Source organism: Sander vitreus, chromosome 6 (genome assembly GCF_031162955.1).
Source record: "Sander vitreus isolate 19-12246 chromosome 6, sanVit1, whole genome shotgun sequence".
NCBI lineage: Eukaryota > Metazoa > Chordata > Actinopteri > Perciformes > Percidae > Sander > Sander vitreus.
This window is the reverse complement of record NC_135860.1, coordinates 1,906,638-1,919,322: the sequence shown is the minus strand read 5'-3', so window position 1 is coordinate 1,919,322 and position 12,685 is coordinate 1,906,638. Positions and strand designations below refer to the sequence as shown.

General features: G+C 41.2%; 1 protein-coding gene across 2 annotated transcripts in view; it reads left to right on the top strand.

Annotated features, from left to right (window-relative positions):
- Window positions 1–12,685, top strand: part of nagpa (N-acetylglucosamine-1-phosphodiester alpha-N-acetylglucosaminidase) — a 35,304-nt gene that overhangs the window by 498 nt on the left and 22,121 nt on the right. For both annotated transcript variants that reach the window (XM_078252027.1, XM_078252028.1), the window contains exons 2-3: window positions 3,523–3,728; window positions 5,468–5,735. In XM_078252027.1, the coding sequence (XP_078108153.1) occupies window positions 3,523–3,728; window positions 5,468–5,735 (474 nt within the window). The remainder of the gene's footprint in view (window positions 1–3,522; window positions 3,729–5,467; window positions 5,736–12,685) is intronic.

Here is a 12,685-nt window from a genome sequence, read left to right as displayed (position 1 = left end):
CCGAGGCCTTTAGTTATGAGGGGTGGAAGTAACGACTATTAATACATAGTTACAGTTTGTGGGGTGGAAGTAACAAAATAAAGTGATGAATTATCAAGTGATTTAATAATATAAAGCTGATTTGATTAAAACAGTCGGGATATAATGACCATTTTTCATACACCATATTGTCTTACATTCATCATTCACACAGCACCCAACTGTCATTTACATTCCGCCCAAGATGTCAAAAAATGTTGCGCCATTCTACTAGACAGCCCAGTTTTATAAAAGAAAAACCTCTTTCCAGCGTTAAAATAGTTATTTAACACATAACAACTGTGGCTAGCTTGATTACTTCTGTCTAACTGATAGCATTCAGTACATGTAGTTTGTACTGTGTCGTTATTATTATAACGGCAGATAACTTTTAGTCACAAGATGAGTTTTGTCATCACGTTTCGGTTTCATTCTTCAAGGAAGCAGAGTTTGTGTTAATGTTGGTGCAGTTGGACACTTTGGCCACAAGATGGCACTGTTGGATGATACATCACAGCAACAACAACCACCTCTGTGGCATTATTATTATTTGTGCCTTTAATTCCAAGCAAAACATAGAACAACAAGAAAAATCACTAACTCAAGCAAAAATATTGTCACCTCCTAAAGTAAAACTTAAAACTTGCAAACAACATTTGTGTAGTCGTTTTATTTGTTTAATATGTCCTTTTGTTAACAGCTCTCTCTGCTTCTTTCTCAATGACCAGTCTCTCCATCATGTTTTGAGTAATCTGTTGATTATTTTCTCGATTAATCAATTACTTGTTTGGTCTCTAAAATGTCAGAAAATGGTGAAAAAATCTGATCAGTGTTTTCCAAAAAGCCCGAGATGACGTCCTCAAATGTCTCGTTTTGTCCCCAACTCAAAGATATCCAGTTAACTGTCACAGAGGAGAGAAGACACTAGGACAATAGTCACATTTAACAAAGCTGGATTTAGAGAAGTTTGACTTTTGTCTTAAAAAAAATGACTCTTTTAACCAGGGCAGCAGTTTTCAGATTACATTATGTGCTTACATAAGTACAAAAGAGTTCTCCAATGTTTTCTCCATTAGCCTTTTAAGATGATATTAGATTATTAACCACGACGTGAACATCACCGAAAAGCTGCAAACCCCGCCATGAAGCCACGATGAAACCGCAGTTTTTGCAAGTTCCCGCAATTTCATTACACGAAATTGCATAAATATCCCGCATATTCCATCACATTTTTTAAGAAAACGTGACGCATAATCGAGGATTTATAACCGCAACAATCACAAAAAAACTCCACATTTTTCTGGAATGTCTGCATGTCATGCTACACACAGTACTTTATGTGGACATCGCAGTTGCAAAACAGATGACACGTCAGCCTGGCCTTGTTTGTGTGTCTATCTGTTTTCTGTTCAGTAAATGGGGAAATCAGTCTCGGTGTTGACCGATATCTCCACAGTGCTGGGGAGGAAAGTCAGATGCATTCTGGGATAGGAGGGTTGTTTACATTTCTTTAAACCAATCACAGTCGTCATGGGCGGTGCAAAGCTCTGCCGAATAGTCTCAGGAAGGAACTTGTTTTGGTGGAACAATACCCAATGAAGTTATTTAAAAAGAAAAAAAAACAAGCCCGATGAGCCTTCATTGTAGCAATTAAGCAGTAAGAAGTGAAGTGGACTTTGACAGGTGTACCGATGTCAAAACGCCTGGTGCTGCTCTGAACTGAGGGCACACCAACCAGCTAGAGCTGCAAAGATGAATCGGTTTGTTGTCAACTATCAAATTAATCGGCAACTGTTTTGATAATGAGTTTGAGTCATTTTTTATGACACACACACACACACACACACTAGAGGTGCATGATATAGCGACTCAATATCATCGCGATATCATGTTGCGCAATATTATATCACGTTGTCGTGATAAGTATGCCATATTTAGTTTATATTGTGGAGCGCTGCGTCCCGTCCGTTGGCTGTGTGGCTTAGTTGTGTTTCATTTAGAGCTTGAAACGCTGTAATGATCATCATTTCATTGGCCAGTTACCGTGCCACTTGCACATGTTAGTGCACGTCAGCGCACGTGTCCACTACGTGACAAACCCAATGTAGCAGACCACGTGACGTGTGTGCATATTTTGACAGAGTGACAGTGCAAGTGAAGAAATAGAAGGAAAAAAAAAGGAACAAATCAGAGAAGCGAAAGAAAAGTTGTGTCCTGTTCTCTTTATTTATATATTTTATACTGTCCAACCAGTAGAACATGTCCTGTTCTGTAGACATGGTCCTTATTTACTTATTTATTCATGTTGGACCAGTCCAGTATGACCGTCAGTTGAAATAAACCTTGTGTTGTATTTGTTATGAATCTATTCTGATGCGTTTTCCCGTAACTTTTGTAATTTTACATGTTTAAAAATATCCAAATGAATATCGATATCGCAATATCACATTTTGTCAGTATTGTGCAACCCTAGCACACACGCACGCACACACACACACACACACACACACACACACAGTCAGTGAGAGTGAGGAAGAGGAAGCACTCAGCTGGATGAATGAATGAAGACAATCATTCTTTCATCCTGTTTAAAGTAATAACCACCGTGTGATTCGTGAGTGTAAATGTGTAGAGCAGCAAACATTCACCGATTAATCAATTAGTTGTTAAAACTATTGTTGGCCAACTATTTTTATAACCGTGTTGAGTCATTTAGAGATGGTCCGATACCATTTTTTGCTTCCCGATACCGATTCTGATACCTGAACTTGCGTATCAGCCGATACCGAGTACCGATCCGATACCAGTGTGTCATATATTTTATTATGTTTTAACAACTGTATACTACTATCCCTGTATGGATGTGATATGATTTCTATCTTTGTTGTCGGTCTAGCTCAGGTTAAACTCTTTGTGAAACACAAACGCCCCAGAACGTTCTTTTATTCTCCAGTTTGACAGTCAGTTATAACGGAGAAAGAACATAAATAAACTACTTCAACGTAGATTTTCTTTAGGGCTTTATTACGTGGTATCTGATCGGTGCATGAACTGCAGTACTTCCCAATACCGATACCAGGATTTTAGGCAGTATCGGAGCCGATACCGATACTGGTATCGGAACATCTCTAGAGTCTCTGATGTCAGCTTGTTAAATGTGAATATTGTTCTAGTTTCTTCTCTCCTCTGGGACAATAAACTGAAGATCTTTGAGTTGTGGACAAAACGAGATATTTGAGGACGTCATCTTGGGCTTTTTGGGAAACATTGATCCACATTTTTCACCATTTTCTGACATTTTAGAGCCCGAACAACTAATCCACTAATCCAGAAAATAATCCACAGATTGATCGCAAATGGAAATAATAGTTAGTTGCAGCCCTACAAACCCTAATTCTAGTAATAAACATGCAGACCCTAAACATATGCAAGTTTCTTTCTTGATGTTTGTTTTAAAAAAAACATTTTATGAACCTCTTTTACTTCATCGGTGTCTCCTTGTAGAGTCTCTATGGGCGATGACATCCTGCAGCCGTACGCCCACGGCCACGGCCCCTCCCATTCTCACCGCCATGTCAGAGACTGTCAGTCCGTCGTTAATGGCAACAGCACCTACGAGAACCAGCCCCCCAGCCATCACAGCGGGCTGCCGGTGGCCGAGTCCATGGTGTTTGTGTCAGACGTGCCGGGGAGCTCCAGAATGGTCTACGGTCAGTGACGGAGTTACTTAATAACTTAATTGATCAAGTGCAGATAGCTTCCACTGATGTGATCTCTGTGTTGAACCTGGATCTGATTTGTGTTTGATGGACCTCTGATTTATTGATCCCTCTGTTTATTTATTCACTCCCTGAAATTAAACTGACATTGAAAGTGTTTACAAGAAACGCATACAGGGGAGGTGCATCGTCTGCAAAGACAATACTTTTTAAACAGTGGTGTAGTCTAACGCAGGGGTTTTCAAACTTTTTGTGTGTGTGGACCACTATTTGTAATCAAGAATTTTCACGGACCACCTCATAATACACATAATAAAATATGTGTCTACACACAGTCCTACCTGAATTAATCCGCACCTCTTAATAGGCGTACTAGCACTAAAACTAGAACTGGTCATCGCATCAGTACAACAGAAAAGAGAGTTTACTGCACACAACGGCTGCCACATATTTTATTTATGTATTTACTCCAGCGCCCGAGGGCATAATCAGGTTCATTTGAACAACAGGCAACAATTGGCCTATATATATGGGCCAGAATCTGCATTTGGGGGAGGGGTGGCATATCATAGTGGGGGTCTGGTTGTCCTCCCCCAGGGTTATTTTGAGCGTCAAAGACTCCGTTTCCTGCATACGGATAACTTTTATGCACCAATTTACGGTGGAAATCCCTTTATTTAGTCTATGCCAAGAAGAAAAACACAGATGACAATTCAAAATATATCAAACATATAACAGAAAGTATGTTGTTACTTGTCATTGGGCATTTTTAAGTGGGTATCTGGAAATCCTGGCGCTTTCTTAGTGGGTATACTGCGTATACCTGCGTATCACGTAGACTACACCACTGTTTTTAAAGTGTAAAACAGTAACTCAGAAGAAGCTGACATAATAGTGGTGTCGCTTTATACTCTAGTTCCGATTTTGTTTGTTTTAGGGCTGCAACTAACAATTATTTTCATTGTCGATTTAATCTGCCGATTATTTTAATCGTTTGGGCCATAAAATGTCAGAAAATAGGTAAAAATGTCCATCCCAGTTTCTCAAAGTCCAAAGTGATGTCTTTAAATGTCTTGTTTTGTCAGTCCATAACACCTTTGCACTTTTGTCGTTTTCAAAAAGAGATAACCAACTAGTCTTTGTATTATCAATACATCTGTTGGTTGTTCCGTGGTTTGTCGTTTGTTCTATGAAAATGTCACAAAATTGAGTCAAGGTGACATCTTTTGACATCTCTTTTTGTCCGACCAACAGTCCAAAAAGCTAAAGGACATTCAGATATACAGAGAAAAGGCAGAAAACCTTCTTTTAAGAAGCCGGAAACAGAGAATGATCGTCATTTTTGCTCGATAACCGACTCAAATGGTTAATTGGCGAAATATTTTTTTGCTGATTGACAAAGTGGTGACAAGTGGGTGGTGATGGCACAGTGGATATGACACATGGCTTTGGTGTGGAAGACCTGTGGACTGCGGTACATCAACCAATGTGTCCCTGAACAAGACACTTAACCCGTAGTTAAGTGTGTTACCTTAGAGGCGTGTTACCTCTGACATGTATAGCAATTGGAAGTCACTTTGGATAAAAGCGTCAGCTAAATGTAATGTAAAGTGCAGACAAGTGCGTAGTTTTTTTTGGGGGGGATTTTTCTTTAGATCGACTAATCCTTGCAGCTCTAGTTAGTTTGGGCTCTCTGTCCCTGAAGCATCATTCCGTGTCTTTGTTCCCAGGTCACATAACGGTGGTCCAGGACCCTCTGAGGACGGTGTCGGTGTTGGAGCCGGGCGGGCCGGGCGGCTGCGGGATGAAACAGAGGGCCTCGGTGGAGGAAACGGCCGAGGCTGCCGGGTGTCTGTACGCCCAGAACGCCGGCTACTTCAGCACATCAACAGGCCGGTGTCTGGGCAACGTGGTGAGCGACGGCAGGATGGTGCAGGACAGCGGCGGGGTGCAGAACGCCCAGTTTGGCATCAGGAAGGACGGCACCCTGGTGTTCGGGTAAGACACCCAACTGTGACAAAACAGTTGGGCAGTTAGGCACAAATAATTGGACTCCAACCATGGTCCCAAAGTTTAAGCAACATTTTACTTACCTAGTCCACAACCAGAGATTTTTTTTAAACGTAGCTTTTTCTCTGGGTTTCGGTCTTTCGTCCACACACAAACTGCGTTTTAGGTAGGGTCGTACGATATTGACAAAATGTGATATTGCGATATCGATATTAATGTCGATATTTTTAAACATGTAAAATTACAAAAGTTACGGGAAAACGCATCAGAATAGATTCATAACAAATACAACACAAGGTTTATTTCAACTGACGGTCATACTGGACTGGTCCAACATGAATAAATAAGTAAATAAGGACCATGTCTACAGAACAGGACATGTTCTACTGGTTGGACAGTATAAAATATATAAATAAAGAGAACAGGACACAACTTTTCTTTCGCTTCTCTGATTCGTTCCGTTTTTTTGTCTCCATCTCATCACTTACACTGTCACTCTGTCAAAATATGCACACACGTCACGTGGTCCGCTACATTGGGTTTGTCACGTAGTGGACACGTGCGCTGCCGTGCACTAACATGTGCAAGTGGCACGGTAACTGGCCAATGAAATGATGATCATTACAGCGTTTCAAGCTCTAAATCAAACACAACTAAGCCACACAGCCAACGGACGGGACGCAGCGCTCCACAATATAAACTAAATATGGCATACTTATCACGACAACGTGATATCGCGATAACGATATTGAGTCGATATATCGTGCACCCCTAGTTTTAGGTCTCGGAAAACTCCCTCCAGGGTGAAGATGTTCAAAAACTCAGTATTAATTGTTGATGTGTAGACAGGGAAGACAGAGTTTTGGGCTTTTTTAAGGTTTTTAAATTGGCCAACATCAAGTGTTTTCCCAAGGTTTGTGAAAGACTATTTGGCGGGGGTTTAGGGGTACTCCCTCAAGAAAATGTTACGTTTTTCATTTTTCATCATTTTGGACCTTTATTATCACCATATCTGTGTCTAAAACAGTGGAAAAGCTAGGGCAGATATAACATAAATAACACTCAAAAAGCTTAAAGACAAACCTTGCTAAAGAAGTCCACTGGGGATCGACTACAATCATTAAATCTGAGGAAAAGTCCTTTAGTTAGTTTTGATGCTCACATTAATTTTATATTCATTCGGCTTAGGTGGTGCCTAAAACGGCTCGGGGTGCTGCGTCTAAAAATCATAAACGTAGGGAAAACCCTGACATCATCTTCTTTTTCTTCTTTGCGAAGACAAAGTTTGGGGCCACGCATTTTTTACTTTAACTACTGCACATGTGCAGTTACACACCATTTACGTGCAACTTTAATTCATAGATCAGTTATACTCAGTGTTTTTCATGGGTGATTGTGGACAGTTGACTTCCAAAAAAGCTTTTTTCACAAAGCTGGTTTAAACATGTTACCCGATGCTCCAACACCCCGCGTTCCAGTTTTGTTACGTTTTCCGCCGTGCGTCATACGAAGCGACCGAAGCAGAGCGTTTTTTGCGGCCCGACTGGAGCTCGTGCCCTTCCTCTCCCCGTTGAACGCCCCGCAGCTTGTGTCAAAAATAGACCTGGCAGTGTTGTATTCAAGACCACCTAAACCACCAGAACAAGTCATCACCAAGACCAGAGTGTATCGAGACTTTGAGGGGTTGCAGTGTTTCCTTTAGGTGGGGACAGGTCTGTCCGAACAACAACCCCCCCGCCGCCAATCGATACATTTGTGCGTCTGCCCTATTTCTGATACCGTGGCAGCAGAAAATGTTGCCATGGCGGGCCGCCACTACAAAATCAACATAGAGGAAACACTGGGTGGAGACCGTGTCAAGACCAGACCAGTGCCAGACAGCTTCTTCAGGGCTTCTTCTCCTGTCTCTCGCATTCACTTTTTTGGGAGTGCGTGTTAGAGAGAGGGGAGAGGGGGTTAACAGTAACACATTTCAAATTAGAAATGAGTCAAGTTATTGGTTGCATTTGAAGCAGGAAGTTTTACATCCAATCACAGTAATAATGTTGACACATAAAATCAGACAATGTACAGTCAATGAATATACGGACTGATCTCACTAAGTGGCGTATGTATGACACGCCAATTCGTATGCCATTTTTGCGTGTTATCAAGACGCAGGACAGGACTTTCACCCGGGAGAGCTGGGATCGCGTCCCGCGTGTGGCGTTGATCAACCGTTTTTTTTTTTTTTTTTAAATAAAGCCTTCCCCAATGTTCTTTTCCTAAACCCAACCGTTTATTGTTTCCCTAAGCGTGTGACGTTGGTCACCGTCGTGTTTTTGTCGTTTTTGAGTGTTACTAAAGCCTTTCCCAATGTTCTTTCCCTAAACCCAACCAACCCGCCATTTGGCTTTAGGAAAGTGTATGTTTACGCAAAGTCATGATGCCATGTTGCAATTTAGTGATCTCTGCAGTTGTGGTCTTGAAATAAAATCCAGAGTCCTCTTTATCCGAGACCGAGACAGGACCGAGTAAAAATGCTATTGATTCCGAGACGAGACCTTCAAAAAGTGGTCTTGAGACCGGTCTGAAGACCAAGACTGACTGCTATGAGTACTACAACACTGAGACCTGGTGCTTATTTTTAGCTGAGAGCCGCTTCTTGCACACTTCTGGTAGTGCTGCGTCGCGGCTGGTGGAATAACAAGCATTGTCTTGAGTGTCGCCGGAACGCACCGCAAACGTGCCGGTGGACTTTTGGGGTTAGGCACAAAGCAATTTCTGGAAATACAATACATCTCAAAGTTGACTTTTTAAAAGCTTTTTTTTTTTTTCCACAAAGCTTGTTTACACATATTAGGCACAAAGGAGTTCCTGGAAATACAGCAAGATTTCTTCACTGAGTAGAAGCTGCCAGATTAACAGTTGGCACACCAGCAGCTTTTATTTTGATAAGACACCGGCCTACATTCCTCAGGAGAGTTATCTTCACCCATCTTTAAACATTTTGCATAACCTCAAACTCCTTCCAGTTCCGTCTCTCTGCCTCTCTGCACCTGATCTCACGGTTCTGAACCATCATCCGCCCCCCCCTCGCGTTTGACTGTGCTGCTGTCCTTTTGTCTGAAGTAAACCACATTTGCAAATCAGTGACTTCCTGTTTGCACGGACCAGTAACTAATAACATCGTGTTCAGTTTAATGAACCACTGAAAAACAAGCCCGGATGATGTGTTCATGTCAACATGACTCACTGTTGCACCAGTCTAAACATAACTGATGAAAAACACACAAAAAATGAAATACTGCTCACTAAACATTCACCCAACATTTAAAAAAAAAGACAGATGGGCGCCAGGGGTAGCTCACCTGGTAGAGCAGGCGCCCATATAGAGGTTCACTCCTCGACACAGCGGCCACGGGTTCGACTCTGACCTGCGGCCCTTTGCTGCATGTCATTCCCCCCTCTCTCTCTCTCTCTCTCTCTCTGTCTCTCTCTCTCTCTCTCTCTCTCTGTCCCCTTTCAAGTCTAAGTTGTCCTATACAAATAAAGGCCTAAAATGCCCCCCCAAAAAATCTTTAAATAAAAACAAAAGGCAGATTTTGAGAAATATCTTGAGAAATAAGTAATTCCTTGAATCCTCCACAGGGATAGAACTGGATGTGTATAATGCCACAGCAAGGTCAACACCTGCACACCACGCAAACAAACACACATGCTGACACATTTTCTCTGTAAACCATGAAAAAGTAAATTTAACCTGTTTGTTTGATACCTGAGGTCAGTAAACTCTGTCTAGAATCCCTGCATGATGCAACAGTCAAACACCCAGAGGAAGTGAAGCTCAAATAAAATCAACATGTGTACACCGTATACACACACACACACACACACACACACACACACACACACACAAACCGAAAACTTGATACAACCTGTCATTAGTTGTCCTGAACGTGTCCGTCGTCCGGCTAATAACCAGCGTTGTAATGGAGCGAAGTACAAATTCTTCGTGATTGTACTTAAGCAGATTTTTTACGTATCTATATTTTACTTTGTTATTTATATTTCTGGAAACTTTCACTTTTACTCCACTATATTTCCTAAATACAATGTATACTTTGAGAGGATGCTGTCCAAAGTACACTCCATCCTGGACAACTCCTCCCACCAACCCACCCACTCACTCCACAATACACTGGTTAGACTGAGGAGCAACTTCAGCGACAGACTCAGACACCCACAATGCACCACAGAGCGCCACAGGAGCTCGTTCATGCCTGTGGCCATCAAACTATAGAACTCCTCCCTCTCACACGCTTGGAGTTAAAACTGGTCTCACAGCACGCATCCCCACATCGCAATGTTCTTGGACAATTATGTACAATAATTCCTGCAAAAGTTATCAGCTACATGAACAAAAGTGTTATGTATTTATTCACCGCTGCTACCGTACTGTACACTGCACTACACTATAGAATTTGTACAATCCATTCAAACAATCTTTTTAACCTAATCTGACTTGTAACCTGATCTCACTTACTTCTACTTAACGTTTTTATTTCCTTTATTGTGTTATATATCTTTTTTGTGCACGTTATAGGTGCTCTATGGTGTTTTAAGCCCCCAACGTCTCCTTCCAGGCAGCGCTTCGACCATTGACTTAAAGGCACCTTACCCTAACCATTACCAATGCCTAATCCTAGTGCCTTCCAGGCAGCGCTGCCTGGAAGGAGACGTTGGGGGCTTAAAACACCGATAAACGTTATAGGTTTACAGAGTGAAAAAGCCCAAAGTCCCCCCCAAAGGGACTTACGATCTCTAACAGAAAACACTGTTCACAAACTGCTCCAAACAGCTCTATTGTAGGCCAGACAAATGTGGTCACTTTGTAACACATGTTATAATGCTCACCTAGCTGCTAGCATGGCACGCCCTCATACTTTGCTTCTGACTGGCTAGTAGTCCTTACCTAGGCACTGTCAGGGCACGCCCTCATACTCTGCTTCTGACTGGCTAGTAGTCCTTACCTAGGTACTGTCAGGGCACGCCCTCATACTCTGCTTCTGACTGGCTAGTAGTCCTTACCTAGGTACTGAGCATGTGCGACTCCCAACAAAGATGGAACAGAAGTACGATGTCTCACTCTGTAGCTAAAACAGAGAGCTCAACACACAGGGTGAAAAGAGGAGCTGCTGCAATGTGCAGTACAACAAAAATATGGTGTTTTTTGAAAATGAAACCATGTAAACCTATTCTGATATAACCTCTAAATACAATTATGAACCTGAAAATGAGCATAATACGAGCACTTTAACATTTTTATTTATGTCTTATTGTAGATATGTTACTTATTTACTACATACACTTATTGATTTGCTCTTTTCTTACTCTTATTTTACCTTGAATGTGACTGTGTGCGACTGTGTGTGACTGTGTGTGACAACTAAATACTTTCCCTGAGGGGATCAATAAAGTTTTCTGATTCTGATTTATACAAGACTGCTAATAACCAAACGTCTAGTTTAGAAAAGAGAACATTGCTTCATCCACAAACTGCCAACGTGTGATGCTACAGTTGTGCCTTGTTTTCACTTCCCGATAAAAGCGACTCAGATCAGATATGAATTCATTTGTATATGATAATGAAGTGGACGTTGGAGCCTTGCCTGCAGTGTGCGTTTATTGTTCAGCTTCATGATTTGCTTACCTTTGACTCAGCACCTGCACTCTTCGGTGTGGATCTGCGTGCATACATAGAAAATAGTTCATGTTGAATATTAGCCGTCTGGCGCATTTACAGAAATGTTGATTACTGTGCATTGTCCTAATAAAATAAATACATTTTAAAGGGTAGGTTTAATAAGCTCAGGCTTCAGCCTATGTCTTTTCGGTCCTGTTTTGTTTCTTGTATATCTTTTACACTACCGGTCTAAAGTTTGGGGTCACTTAGAAATGTCCATTCCACTCCATTCCAGACAGAATACCAGCTGAGATCAGTTGCATTGTTTTTTTAATCAGGGCAGCAGTTTTCAGATTACATTATGTGTTTACATGATTGCAAAAGGGTTCTCGACTGTTGTAGACAGAAGTGGCTGAAGAAACGCTTGAAATCCATACTTTTTGGTCTAAACGTCATACCCAAATTAAAAGTGCTACAGCTCCCATATACTCCGACACATTGGAAAGGTAACACTCTCAAGTTGTTGTTTAAAGTGTCAGGGTGATTCTAGGCCTTACTGACAGAGTTACAGAGGCTAGAATGGAGGTTTTTTTATTTCCATCCAAGTCATACATCTGTAAAATGATTAGAATACACTGCTGTAAACATATCTGCTGAGATACAGACAACACAAGGCCATAGCCACGTCTCAGCTTACTACAGAAAAAAATCCAGAAGCCAAAAGACTCAAAAACAAATCTTCTACAAATATGTCTGTGTTTTTTTTATTTCCATTTGAAAAGTGCAAAGAAAAAAGCCAAAAAACTACAAAATACAACACTTCTCAAATACACAAACACACCCACATCAATCAACTTTCCAATGATGTCAGGCACATCCCAGAGTGTCGGAGTATATGGGAGCTGTACCACTTTTAATTTGGGTATGACGTTTAGACCAAAAAGTATGGATTTCAAGCGTTTCTTCAGCCACTTCAACAGTCGAGAACCCTTTTGCAATTATGACAATTAACACATAATGTAATCTGAAAACTGCTGCCCTGATTAAAAACACAATGCAACTGATCTCAGCTGGTATTCTGTCTGGAATGGAGTGGAATGGACATTTCTAAGTGACCCCAAACTTTAGACCGGTAGTGTATATCTCTTTGTTTTGATTTGTGTTTACTGCGAGAAAAAGCATACATTTTATGTTCATTAATTGTTTACTACAAGTGTATTGAATGTTACAAAGTTAAGTTACAAATGACCTACATTAACTAAACTAAACATAC